The 15,150-nt window shown below is 42.1% G+C and overlaps 1 protein-coding gene across 1 annotated transcript in view; it reads right to left on the bottom strand.

Moving 5' to 3' along the window:
* LOC127445439 (teneurin-3-like) overlaps positions 1–15,150 on the bottom strand; it is a 362,775-nt gene that overhangs the window by 159,327 nt on the left and 188,298 nt on the right. Inside the window, exon 5 of the mRNA XM_051705512.1 lies at positions 14,934–15,140. Coding sequence (XP_051561472.1) covers positions 14,934–15,140 — 207 coding nt within the window. The remainder of the gene's footprint in view (positions 1–14,933; positions 15,141–15,150) is intronic.

The raw sequence follows: 15,150 nt of genomic DNA, 5'->3' as shown, positions 1-15,150 counted from the left end.
GCCATGGCATGCAGGGCAGATGTGGCCTGTCCAGTGGCACTGAAGCTTTGGCCACCAGAGACGACGTAGACTTACAGGCCCTGGACGGGAACCTCGGGCAATTCCGAACCCAGGAACCAATCATCAAGCTGTAAGGGCTCAGGGCAGGGTGGAGGGTTCCACTCCAGCCCGACACTCGCAGCAGCCCGGGCAAGCGTTGTGGTCAGCTCCGCGTCAGCCTCAGACTGGGTGGTCACACCCGAAGGTGGAAGCCTTTCGAGTCTTCAGCATCCGACTGTGCCAACACGCTCTCTGATGCTGCGATCGAGAACTCATCCTGCTCATGAGCTCCGAAAGAGACAGTCAACTCGCCCTGAGGCGAGCTGCCTGTCTCATCCCAGAACTTGACCAGGGGCAAACGAGCGTACTGGGGAATGGGAGGTCCGTGGGGGATTACCCGGCATAACCACTCTCACTGGGGTCCCCAAATCGCCCCCAGCGCTAACAAACCCGGCCTCGTACCCGTAGGTAGAAGGCCCAGGGTGGGGAGCGGCTGGAGTGGCTTTCCCCCAGAAGAAAGAAATCCGCGACCACAATGTTGCCATGGTCATGTTCTCACAGTGAGAACACGAACCATCCACGAATGCTGCCTCAACTTGACTATGGCCCAGACACGTGAGACAATGCTCGTGGCCGTCAGAGGCGGAGAGATAGCGACCACATCCAGGAACTACAAACAGACGGAAAGGCATCTTTAAAAAGATGCTCTCCGTCAGTGCGCATTCTTTTAGAGGAAAATATACTCTTTTCTGCAAGAATATATACTCTTTTAGCTGTCAAAGTGCCCAGGGGCGTACTCTGCATTAACCGTGCAGAGGGGGAGAAAGCCGCTGAAATGTGGCGTATATCCAACAGCATACGCTTCTTGTTACGAGGTGAATGGAACAGCAGTAGAATTCGCTGCTCAACACCAATCAGCTCCGAAGAAAAAATCTGAATGAGTGGTTGTGAGCCAGCTCATTTTATACCCGTATGTCTGGGGGAGTGGCATGCAAATGCCACTCACCAATTCCCACTGGCCTTTTCTCAAATATCAGAGGTGTCTGGGGCTCCCAAGAGCGACCCCTAGTGTCACTATATTGACACAACGTTGAGTGAGTGACATATATGGAACCACAGTAAAGTGCCGTGGTTTCAGTATGTAAGAGATATATGGTAGAAATTCAAATCCAGACTACTACTGTCAATTTCATCCATCTTAAGATTCTTTTATAACTTTTTCATTTGAGTGGTGACTTACAGTATAGAATATTCACATAAAGTTTTGTGCTTGAGCTTTTATTACACATGGGCATGTGGTAAGATTTTAGGCTTGGCTGCAACAGAAAGTTTATGTATAAAAACAATGTCAGCACCAGAATGGTCAGCAGTGTTGCAAGCGTATCCCTTTCCTGGCCACATACAGTAGTAGTTGGATTTATGTATTAACGAGGGACAGAGAGCTTGAACTGGGGCCGATGTCAATATTCGCCTCCGAGAGCTCCCGAGAAACCTCAAACTCTCCCAGTTTCATTTTAATCACAGAAATTTGAGTGGAGATGTGACAGCACACAATGCAACATCGAAACACTTCAAATAATATATTTTATAGCCTCTGGCTATTCTCGCATGGCTGGCTGGAGTCGAATGAAATAAAAATAAATGAAGTGTGGGAGGAGACGATCAGGTGTTGATCTGACACACTCAGCATTTTCAGCAATTGCTCACCTTATCTCTATTTAATATCAGGGGAGATTGATACATAATGCATTTAGGTAGACAGTTCACTTGCACACACACATCGAACAAAAAACTTGGGGGATTTGGGAGGAGGACTCTTTTTCTAAGACAGCTCATCAATATGTCTCCATTTCACTGCCATATGTTTGCAACACAGGTGCCATTCCACTGAGTGGTTGGACATTTGTCACGCAGCAGGCCCTGTTAGTCCCATCACATCTCTCTCCCCAGGGACTCCATTTACAGACCATTTACATGCCTAGTAACACTGACTCAAGCCCCCTCAGTGACCTCCAGGCCTGACCCCTCTTAAAGGCACATCCACATGTCTTCTCTGGTGGTGGAAAAGGGGAGAGTATCCTCTGCCTGAGACAAGAGAGTGGTTGGAGAGTCAGGATGGCCATGTCAGTGCCTGACAACAGGACACCGAGATGAATGAGACAGATGCGGGTTTTATGGCCCAGGCATTGAAATGTGATCGCTGACGGATAGCTCTGTCTGCCATAACTCATCAGAGGTGAGCTGTCATGCTCCTGTGCAGCGAAAATATTTTAAGAGCCCTTTTGATTAGGATTTCACAGGCAGACCTGAAATTACAGCCACTGCAGTTTATCTCTAATGGGAGTGAGTGATAGCTATTCAGAAAAAAGTACTAATGAAAGTACTGCTTTCTGTCGCAACGCATCTCGGGCCTGAGCTTGTATTTCAGAAATGGTTCAACATCAAACATCTGACCTGCAGAGAATGCATGTGTGAGAGAGATGTAGAGTAGGAGAAAATGGAAACACTAATGCCGTGACACCCGGAGTGTCAGTGCTTATATCCGCGCTGTCAAACTCTAGATTACCTCACATGTCCTTCACCCACACCTGTCAGAAAGCTGGGAGCACCCGGAGAGGCCTGTCATATTGAACATCCACCCCCCTTTTTGTCTTTTCTCAATGTTCATTTTGTAAACCTTTCCCCCTGAAAGAGGTTTTACAAAAGTAAGGCCTGAGTCGCTCAATGGGGAGAGTCCATCAATGTCCATCAATGTCTCTTTGCCATGTCTGCTCACAATGGCGGTGTTGGGTGAGGGGGGCAGAGTGTAGTTGGGCTGTAGATGCTTGTTGTGGGGAGACAGAGAAGTGAATGACTGCAGTGCTAAATGGGGTCTAATAGAGCTGTGTCATGTGAGAGGCAGACAGCCGAGGGAGGAAAGAGCTTTTGAGACAAGTTGAAAGTGGGCCAGGGGGGAATTGGTGGAAGGGCATGAAGGTTTTGCGGTTTGTACCTCCCCAATGGGGCACTCATAAGGCTAATGAGACTGTATATTTACGTGGAACATCTTGTAGGGCAGAGAGATGTTTAGTTCTCATAGACTATGATGCAGGAACTCAAAGAAAACAGAAAAAGGGACACAGTAGAGCAGGGTTTTTCAATATGTTCCTGGAGGGCTGCTGTCCTGCAGAGTTTAGTTTCAACCCTAATCAAACACACCTGTTTGCAATTTTCAAGTTCAGGTGTGTTTGATTAGGGTTGGAGCTAAACTCTACAGGACAGTGGTCCTTCAGGTCCGGAACTGAATAGACCTGCAGTTGGCTATGAACAAGTGGTGGTACCACACAGGAGCTTGTGATTAAAGAGAGTGGTAGCATCTCTGACATTTAGAGCACATCTGGGCCAAGGCTAAACTCAACAAAAAAGTGGATGGTGTTTATTTCTCACCCTGGCCACCAGCTCCACTGACCTAGATTACTGTAAAAACACGCTTGACTTGACAAAGCATATGTCGCAAAACAGACAATAAGTGAATTTGGATTGTGGATTGAACTGGATTGTGCAGAGATGTGCAGTTGCATAGACTTGAAATGAAAGGCTGAGGCATTGTGTAAGATGTATTTCAAGTTCTTACCACTCATTCCCTCCAGAGGAGGTCTGATGTGAGAGCATCACTTTCTTGAAATGAAGAAATAAAAAGTTGCGTTACTTTACTGCAGCCTGCCTGGCATTACGATAAGTGGGATTATGCAACATTCTAACTTAAAGGCCTGTAAAATGTCAGTTCTCTGTCGTCAATATGTGTCAAGATGCTAAATTGACATTTCAAAAGCGCACCAGTCATTGAGAGCTAAAGCCGTTATTCAGGAGGCATGACATGATTGGAGGGAAAGGTTATTTGTCAAAAATGTGGTGGTCTGTCACGTTTCACCTTGCAGAACTTCTCTCGATTTCATTTTCGGGGGGGGGGGGGTTAATGCGGACCGCCATGGGAAGGGGTAGCCACATAGAACAAAGTGACATATAAAACTCTCAACTTCCTCACAGATAAACACATTACTCAAATACAATTTGCATTGCTGGAACTCAATGCAGCCAGACAGCTAGTGTCAAGGCTTTCTTCAGCCATGCCGATTGCAAATGTCACCTCTCATTATGTCACAACATGGAAAGGAACTGACACAGTCAGGGTGGAAGTTTAATGTTGGGTGTTTCTAACTTGTAGATTTATTCTAAAGCACCACGATGATTAGAACATACTAGAATCTTTTGATTCGACAAAAGAAAACAAACTTGGTTAGTCGAAGTACATTCCGTCCAGAGTTGATTGTTAGTGCGAGTGCAAATTGAGGATGTTTGAGGAGTATGTTTGCGCCTGAGGAGCACGATTGCTTGTGGCGAGAGAAATTGTAAACAGGGTGCAAGATACATATGAAAAGCTTTCTTGTTGCTGAATGGAACTGAAATAATAGCATTGCTTGATTAGCTAAAATCCAAAGCTAAACAAAAGCAGCTGCTTGACACTAGACTAACCTTTTTTGGTGGGAGGCTAAAATCAGTCTTTTCCTCTAAAGGAGAGATCAAGCCTCAGCCACCGCATGCGGGCCGTCATCTTTTGTGTGGGATCTGGACAGGACACTGCGTCCTCTGATCAGCGACCCAGACAGAATTGAAAATGGTTCTTTTGTGAAGCATCTATGGCTGACAGGTGTGCATGCATGTGTGTGGGCGAATACAGGGAACTGGCTGGGGAAAAAGGGGCCCAATGTGGGTGTATCGAAGAGGAGACATCCATTCCTCACAAAAAAGAAGGGTAAGAAGAAAGAGGTGGGTGATTCAAGGTCTCTCCTGCTGTCTTTTTCTATTTTGCCACTGCCAGTGTGGGCTTCTGGCCTCTAACAGCCAATTTAGCATCAACCCCCAACAGAGAACAGCCATTACCAAAGAGTAATGAACAGAGGCAGAAGGGGCATCTCACCACTCGATTCAAAATTTCGACCAGTCGGTGGCACTGTGGGATACATGTGGGCTCCCACCATCAAAGAACAGCAGACGCTGGCTTTGGACATTTATTAATGCCGGTATGTCTGAGGTAATGTAGAGGCCCTCGTTTTGGGTGGCGCTGCCGAAATTGTAGGTCAAGCAATGAAAGAGAAGAAGTAGAATTCCTGGTCAAACTTTCGGACAGTGTGCTATTTATAAGAGATAAATATCAGCAGATAGTGACATTTATCTGCTTGGCTGTCTATGATTTCTGGGGGACAAAAGGGTTTTTAAATACTGACAAACTCAAGTGCAAATCATTACCAGAGATCAATCAAACCTCTAGCCTGCATGACACACTGTGACAAGAAAATGGAAAAAAAAAGAATGTTTTTTAAGTAATGATAATAAATAAAAGGTATGGAAGGCAAGAGAGAAACAAAGAAATGTAATTACACTATTCAGAAAGTTGTAAATATCTCAAACTGTCAAAGCCTGTGTTGGTAGTGAGAGGCAATTTAAGATGTACCAACGATGTAGAGGGAGTCTGACATTAATCCTCAGCCTTAGAACTGAATTGCAGGTTCATAATTTGGCATAATTCAGAGTAATTGCTGTGGGGTTTAGAGGGATATTATTTCTTTTTTCCACTTTGATGAGTCCCCTGATATAACCACTTGGAGGTGAATTAAAGTGCAAGGTTGTAGTTCTGCAGCAATAACGCATAAGTTGAAATGGGATATGAAATTATATGCAACACCAAATTGAATGTAGAGCTGTGATAAACAGCACCCCATTCAAGATGAGAAAATGAGAGGAAACATATTTAAAAAGTGTTACCCTTTCAGCAACCTCAGCTTATTGTCTTCTGTCTGCCAAATCTGGGTTGGAAAATGATCATGCTTTATTTTTCCTTTGCTATATATATATCCTTCTTTTCTGCCCTAATTCAATACTTATTACACAAAGAAGAAGGTTTTGTTTGGCTCTCCGTAAGGCCAGAGACCAGCAGAAAGCCTGTGAACATCCCCAGCACGTTCACTCAAATTTACCAGGATAGTTCACCCAAAAATTAAAATGGGGGCTTGGAATGCAATGACTGGCCTTGCAAAAGTTAAAAGGATAGTCCACCCAAAAATGAAAAATACATTTTTGGGCAAACTATCCCTTTAAACTTTCGCAAGGCCAGAGTGATCATTTACAAGCAAATGGGCTTGCTGATCACTAGATGTGCCAAGTAAGGACAACCCATTACCTTGATTGACATCGGCAGATCTCAGGAAGAATTGAGAATTATTTAAAATGCTGATGACGAAACATTTTGGGTGGTAATGTATTTTTAATGAGCAGGTGAGAACGAATGCTTTTCCTGCAGAAGACTGCACTGAGCTGCAAACACATAAACACAATAACGCACGCACACACACACACACACACACACACACACACACACACACACATGCACCTTTTAATGAAGTGAGCAGGGCTGAGTGTTACACTGAACTGTAACTGACATACATCTACGCTCCCAATTACATCCAACCCGTGCAAGAGGAGTTCACTTCCTAACAGTGCAATGAAGTAAATGTTACACAGAGACAGACTGGCAGACAGACAGATAAACAGGCAGGCAGAAAGACATATAAGTGGTGTCAAAATAACTCCATGCAACCTTGGCGCAACTACACATAGACCTTCAGCAAGAGAACACGTAAAGTTCTCTTTTAATTGAAACACAAAATTCATCTTTAGCACTTAAATCCATTATAAATACTCCATTGTGGAAACACGTTGCATCATGTTTGTTAGTGATGGTTGAAATTTCATGAATGCACACAAGATCTGCTTTACACTGACTTTCCAAATATATATCCAGTACCAGACAACGGTTTGGACATACAGACTATATAGAATATATAAAGTTCCCTTTTTATTGAAGCACAATATTCATCTTTAACTCCTGAGACCCGAGTGTGACTGCTGTGTGCATTTTTCATTTCCCTTTTTGATTTGTAACTAGTAGCACCTAATAAACATGAAAAATAAATAAATAAACAAAATAATTTTAAAACTGAAAATAGTTTTCCTCAAAATTGAGGTCCTCATATGGGGACAGCGGGACTAAGTTGTGAAATCTGAAATAATACCAAGCTACAGAAAGTCAGATTTAAAAAATTAAAAATAAATTAATCAAATTGTTTATTACGTTTCCAGGAGTGTTAGTTATTCATGTTTTGAGACGTTACAGACAGCTGCTTTGGAACAATGTGTATTGGGAAAGGCACAAATAAAAAAACTACACAAATAAATAAAAAAATATTTGACTTGATTTGAATTTTATGTTATAATGTTTTTTCTACTTTGGCAATAACATCTCAGTGTTCTCTCTTTGCACTGCCAAACAAACAAGTGATGGCCAGTGCTGAAGCATTTTACCAATCAGAAATTAGCATAATTAATTCTGATTCAAGTAATCACCAGCATCATCCAATCACTGCCAACCATGTTAAAATAAAATTACACATTATAAATTCTGAATCTAAGTACTGGTTACCATTGTCCCATGTTTGCCAAACATGTTGAATGGTGCAAACATCATCTGCAGCCTAAAACTGAACTTTTGGTCAATGTTAGAAGTGAATGCACTTTGTTGCATAGGAAAGCTATAGGATGCACAGTAAATCCAGGATTTCTAAGGAAAAAAAAGGCCTATAGTCCACTTCAGTGTTCATTGTGTTTAACAGCGTGCCATTTCTTAAACAGGTTTCAATGTTAAAACTAAATGAAGTTTCTTAACTTATGTAGTTTTGTTGGCGTTTCCCCCAAAGACAAACTCTGCTGTGATTGGTGCCATATTGTTTTGTCACATGACTCTGTGTGTCGAAAGTTTAACCCTTTACTGACAGTCCAGAGTGTTCAGACAAAAGTTTGGACACACCTGCTTATACTTTATTACTATTTTCCATACTTTAGAACAGTAGTTAATTCATGAAAACTATGGAATGACAAAATTGGAAATGTTCAGCAAATCCAGAATTTCTTATATTTTAGATTCTCCAAAGTAGTGACCATTTGCCAAGAAAACAGCTTAACACACTCTTGGCCATCTTTCAACTTGCTTCATGAGGCAGCCACATGCTTTTCCAACAGCACTGAAGAAATTCCCATATATACTGAACACTTGTTGGCTACCTTTCCTACACACATTGGTCCAACTCATACATTAAAGAAAAAAGGGGTTTATAGAACATTTTCTTTTATAGAATTTTCATTAGAAAAAAAAAAAAAATTATCAAGCATTTAAAGATGAGTCTTTAGATAAAATAGCCTTTAAGATCATTAAAAACATACTGTACATTCAGTCAGGTTTGTTCAAACTTTTGAAATAGATACATCAGTAACCCTGGCAACTTGCAATAAAACTTCCTGTTTTCCACTCCAATATGTAAAGTCCCATACTGTACAATGCTAAGTAGTAGAGATTCGAATGAAACTCCTAGATAAAACTCCTCCCAGAATGTAATTTCTCTAGTGTTATTCTAGCCCTAATTTAACCCCTGAAACTACCCTGTTCAAGAAGAAAACACTGTTTGTGAGAACGGTGCTTCTGATCAGAGTCCAACCCTGATTCATCAACTTTACAGCCCCAATGGACTGTTTCTGCCTCCCATCTGGAGCTGGATCATACTGAACGTTCTCTGTTTTCTGCTGTTTGTTTACCAGCATGCACTGATGTGGCTGGCTAATTTAAATTGTGGCACAATCTCTCTCTGTCCATCTCCTATTTTGGATGACTGAGAAAACATGGAGGAAGTGGGCAGAATAAAAAAACAAAAAGTGCTAGAAGGAGAAAACCTGTAGGAGCTTGAGCAACCTGTGTGGCTGAGTGAACAAGGCACAGGATTTGGAGGCTTCCATTGGTACCGGTAAATGTTATTGGAATTCCTGTGCTATAAAATTGCTGCTTTCATGCCCACTGCACCTGACGATAGCAATCGGTGGAGCCAGACAGGGCAGGTGACCCGTGCTCAGTTTCAGAGAGTCCGCACCACAGTACGTTGGCAGCTTCAGTCGGCCCCCCCAGCTGGCTAATTGACAACAAGAGTCCATGTTGGCTGGGTTACACAGAGGGAAGGTAATCGCTCTCGACGGACAGAGCTCTTGTTCACTGTCTTTCTGTCCATCGTCTTGAAGTGTGTTTTGAGCGGGTCTTGACCCAATAACAATAGAATAGAGCAAGGTTATTGTGACATCCTTTTTATTACAAAGAAAAGCAAAGGTAATGTGTTCTGATACGCACAGATGGGAGGATACCCTTAAAGCTCATTGTTTTGAAACCAATGTTTTTGTGCTGTATTACTATTGTTTTTAACTTATCTTAAAGCTGAAGTGTACAATTACTTTTATAAATACTTTAAACTATCCCAGCTAAATATGCAACTATAGATGAAGTTAACATTTACAAACAAACGCTCTGCTCCAGCACTTCCGGGTCCTTTTGGCAGGCCAGAAAAAATAGACACTGTGTTAAATAGACACTTTGCTCAAATTGAGTCCCCAAAAAGTGCTGTTTGTGGGGTTGAAACACTCTGTGGCAGAATCACTAAGAATGAACTGTGGCCGGTAATAGCGTCATTTTATTGCTTGCGCTCTCTATGCTGATTTAGCGCACGATACACTAATGAAATTAAGCCTATAATGCAACAGCGCAAATGTGCCCACAAAATCGCTGCTGAACACAATTTGCACGTGCAGTTCTGATCTTGCTGTCCGATTCTGAGCACAATATAGCGGAGGATGCCACAGACCACCATATTTGTCACACTCTGCCGGGACTGTACAGCATCACTTTGATCCAGATACCTGGATCATCTCTTGAACAGGCAGAGCATGCGCTTGACAACACCGCACATCTGGATATATGCCAGGTTATAACGCTCTTCTCCATCATTTGATGATTATTTGATTAATTAATGCATTTTACCTACTTTCATTTGACGGTAATAGCGCAATCTAAATTGCGGCAGACAATTTTTGTCAATGAAGCGCAATCTACAATGAGCCTAATTTACAAAGAAAGAAAACGTGTTCGCGCGGAATTATAATAACTTCATTTAAATCTTCAAAACACAGCACAATTTCAGTGCTGATTGCACCTGCAAGAATAGATTGCATGTGGTTAGTGAATAAGATGAAGGTTTTTGTGCTGAAATACAACGTGAAAAAGTGGTGCAACTGTTTAGTGTATATGCCCCTCTGTATCCTAGAGATTATTGGAGATTTGGGCTTCTTTAAATTGCCATCACGATCATTGGATCAGGAAAATATCACGTTTTAGATAAATTATGATATTTCATGGATCACTGTCATTGTTATCATGTCTGCTCTAACAAGAACCACATATGATGTGGTATATTTGAACTTTCCACAAAGTAATCACACAAACTTCCATTACAAACAGCTATTTTTAATTTCCAAAGTGCAACCACTGTGACAGATATGAGGCCAAATATGATGTAACGATGATCTTGTATGAACAAGACTCATGTAAGATCTAACGGGAAGAATGGGATCCCGTCTCCACCATCGCAGCACACAGGCTAGTGTTTGTAAAAGGCTATGTGAGTAAAAATAATGTCACTGCTAAAATGATGTCTCTGCATTTATTTTAAATGAAGTAACAACTGTTCAAAAATCATATATTATCTTTTACTATATGTGGGTTCATAATTTAAGCAGTTACAGTACAGTACAGTGTATTTTATGTCTGATGGTAGTTTTCATTTTTATATGCCACAAATCTCAAGCTTCAGAAGTGTGTTAAGAATGTGAGGAAGTGTATTCATCAACCTGATACATGTCCAACATTATCATACAGGCATATTGAATCAAGTTAAAACTTGTTTTGCTGATAGTTCAGAAAGAACCTGGATATGGGAAACCTGTTTGAAAACACTCATTATTATTTCACAGTTTTGTTTGGTCATGCTAGTGGCGCAAAAATGACAAACTACAGATTTAAATACGTAGGTCTGTATAGCCAAAATCACAATCGCAAATCTCTCTGACCCAAGCTACTTTCTGTATTCATCTCTTCAACTCGATTCATCTCTTCCTCCCTCCATCTCCTCGGTTCCTCTTTCTTTCCCATTCCTCTTCTGTCCCTGTTCTGGCTGAGTTCATATCTTTAATATGGAGGGCTGCAAACAGGAGCCGGCGCACTGACCTGCTGTCTACTCTCAGACTATTAAAGCTTGGCCTCTGAGGATGTGAAGTGGAGCCTTTTTTAACCCTCCCTCTCTTTCTTTCTCTCTCAACCCCTATTCCAGTTTGATCTGCTAAGTGGGCCCGGCAGCCCGCATCTCCGCAACGATCAGCAACAGCACCTCCGCTCATTACAAATATCGATAATAGCATTCAAATGATGAGATGCCAGGGCTTGGAGTGCTTCCCGATCCCCACTTGACAGCCGCACACGAGTCGGCCTAAAAGACTTAATGAGGGGAAAGTGGATGAGGATGTAAGAGATGAAGACTGGCGGTAAGCTTGGGGTTTCCTAGTCACGCCCACGTTGCCGTAAGGCCAGATGGCTATCGAGAAAGGCCCTCACTTCAGGTAAAAGCTCATCCATTACGAGAGGCCTGATCAGTTTTTTCTCTTTAAAGACAACATGAAATCATTTGATGAGCACAGTTTTCTGTCCTGTGTTGACATATTTCCTATTGAAACATTAAGTTTGGGCGGGATATATCGAAGAGCTCACCCCCATTAAAAATAAAAAAAAAGAAAGAAAAGAAAACAGCTAATAGGCTTTAGTTACATTAGAGCCATGGACAGTGATTTGCTACTTGCTAGTCGATTGCAGGTGATGCTGAGAGGGACATTCTCATTCTAAAGAGCATTTGATTGAACAAAAATCTGTGAAGCGCAAGCCAGTGAGTCATCAATATTTTTGGTTCATTTTCACAGAAGAGAAAGACGGTATGTTTTAAATGTTTATGCAGTATCTGCTAAAAGAGTACATTAGCGTTTTTATGACTTGAAAGCTATTGAAAATGGACTAAAAGCCACAAAATTCCTTTAACTGAAGCTGTTTTTGATTAGGGCCCTGATGGCAGCATAAGTACAGATGGAAGTGGGTAAAGGTGTCTTTTTCTTTAAAAGCTGCATACTGTAAACATGAGGACATGTGTGGTCCAGTGTAAGGGCTCAGAACCAAAGCCTGCCAACCTTCTTGGTGTCGCTGAATGAAGACATAAAGTCCTGTATCCAATAAATTGTTCTTAAAACAACATACTCTCCTCGTGCACCACAAAATTGAAGAATATACATTTTTCACAGACTGTGATGACTTTTTTTATATTATACATTTTTTAAATATTGAGTGTAAATAGCATTATGCTTATTGTTATATTACCTTGGAATCAGTTTTAAAAAATGAATTACCACAGCTGCGAGGGGGTTTCTATTACAGCTGCTGAGAGAGTGACAGTATATTTGGTATCTTCTCCCATCTGACTTGCTTAATCCAACTCTCTCTATTTTTTTCCTCTTCTAAAAAGACATTCAAATGTAAAAGTGGATTTTTTCTTTTGGTCTAGGAGCAAATAGGTAAGTGAAAATAACACTTGCTGTGATCTCGCATTCACTCCCATTCACCGCTGTCGAGGTTTACCCTATAAACCTTTACTTCTGCTTTCCAAAACCCTGAGTGTGAAAAAGGTCTATTATGCAGAGGAGAGCTCTAAATTCAATTTGCCATGCTAGTCTACTAAAAAAACAATGGCAAAGTAACGTCCGTGCATTCCCCTCATAAAGAAAATCTAATCATGTTCATTATGGGTAAATACCAGCACAAATGAAATGTTTCTGTTTAAGGCAGGCTTTTAGAGGTAAGAATACATCAACATAATTTCAACAATGCAGAGTGAAGAAAGTAGGCTAGATCGTCTGCTGGTGATACAGGTTCCTGGCTGGCAAATTATGGACTGTGTGTGTGTGTGTGTGTGTGTGTGTGTGTATATATATATATATATATATATATATATATACACACACTATATTGCCAAAAGTATTCGCTCATCTGCCTTTAGACGCATATGACCTTAAGCGACATCCCATTCTTAATCCATAGGGTTTAATATGACGTCGGCCCACCCTTTGCAGCTATAACAGCTTCAACTCTTCTGGGAAGGCTTTCCACAAGGTTTAGGAGTGTGTTTATGGGAATTTTTGACCATTCTTCCAGAAGCGCATTTGTGAGGTCAGACACTGATGTTGGACGAGAAGGCCTGGCTCGCAGTCTTCGCTCTAATTCATCCCAAAGGTGCTCTATCGGGTTGAGGTCAGGACTCTGTGCAGGCCAGTCAAGTTCTTCCACACCAAACTCGCTCATCCATGTCTTTATGGACCTTGCTTTGTGCACTGGTGCACAGTCATGTTGGAACAGGAAGGGGCCATCCCCAAACTGTTCCCACAAAGTTGGGAGCATGGAATTGTCCAAAATCTCTTGGTATGCTGAAGCATTCAGAGTTCCTTTCACTGGAACTAAGGGGCCAAGCCCAGCTCCTGAAAAACAACCCTACACCATAATCCCCCCTCCACCAAACTTCACAGTTGGCACAATGCAGTCAGACAAGTACCGTTCTCCTGGCAACTGCCAAACCCAGACTCGTCCATCAGATTGCCAGATGGAGAAGCGTGATTCGTCACTCCAGAGTACACTTCTCCACTGCTCTAGAGTCCAGTGGCGGCGTGCTTTACACCACTGCATCTGACGCTTTGCATTGCACTTGGTGATGTATGGCTTGGATGCAGCTGCTCGGCCATGGAAACCCATTCCATGAAGCTCTCTACGCACTGTTCTTGAGCTAATCTGAAGGCCACATGAAATTTGGAGGTCTGTAGCGATTGACTCTGCAGAAAGTTGGCGACCTCTGCGCACTATGCGCCTCAGCATCCGCTGACCCCGCTCTGTCAATTTACGAGTTGCTGTCATTCCCAATCGCTTCCACTTTGTTATAATACCACTGACAGTTGACTGTGGAATATTTAGTAGCGAGGAAATTTCACGACTGGACTTGTTGCATAGGTGGCATCCTATCACAGTACCACGCTGGAATTCACTGAGCTCCTGAGAACGGCCCATTCTTTCACAAATATTTGTAGAAGCAGTCTGCATGCCTAGGTGCTTCATTTTATACACCTGTGGCCATGGAAGTGATTGGAACACCTGAATTCAATTATTTGGATGGGTGAGCGAATACTTTTGGCAATATAGTGTATATACACATGCCTATTTGTATATTTGTTTCAAAAGTGCTTACTGGTTCTGCTAAGGCTCTCAGACAAAGACGCAGAGATCATGGAGCACAAGGACAAGTATACATTTGTGGAGTGTTTATGTGTGTTAGTGTTTGAGGAGACACAAGACAAAAACAAGAACAGGAGGAGGCTCTTAGCATAGCTGCTAGAGAGATGGAGAGAGAACACATAAAACAGAATCTACTCTAAGTGAAAGCAAACACAGTGTTCTGAGCTATACTATTACTATTATTTTAACTTTTCATGTTGCTACTTCAATCATTTCAAGTGCATTCAAATCTAAACTAGCCATTCTCTTCTCAATGTGATTTTGAGCATGCAAAATTGGGTTTAGAGTGCAATACAAGATCTAGGGCCATTTTATACACAAAGCCGGTTAACACCCACCCTAATCTACAGAGAGGTTGAGCACTGCTGATTGGATGTGACATTCTCCAATAAAACTTTCCACAAGACCTGCATGCAGTTCACTCCAGTGGTTTTTAACTGGGAACACGCAGCCTTCATGCTTTTCTTACTTCACAAACAGTGAGAGAGAGAGAGAGAGAGAGAGAGAGAGAGAGAGTAAGGGAGAGAAAGATGTAGGGAGAGAGAAATGGTCACCTTACCATTACAACTGTGGCTGGGGCCAGGCTGTGTTATGGGTCTATAGAGAGTGGCCGTGTACTCTTCCTCGGAATCAGAGTCCTTCACCGCCTGTGTGGTGGCATTACTTAAGATGGAACTCTGGTTGTCATGGAGATTGGGTGAGGGTGGTTGAGAATGGGAATGCTCAGTGACTGATGGACTGGAGAGAGAGGATGGCATGGGAGAACCTAAAGAAAA

The sequence above is a fragment of the Myxocyprinus asiaticus genome, chromosome 8 (assembly GCF_019703515.2).
Source record: "Myxocyprinus asiaticus isolate MX2 ecotype Aquarium Trade chromosome 8, UBuf_Myxa_2, whole genome shotgun sequence".
Lineage (NCBI taxonomy): Eukaryota > Metazoa > Chordata > Actinopteri > Cypriniformes > Catostomidae > Myxocyprinus > Myxocyprinus asiaticus.
Note: the sequence above shows the minus strand (reverse complement) of the source record. Positions and strands in the feature narration are given on the sequence as shown.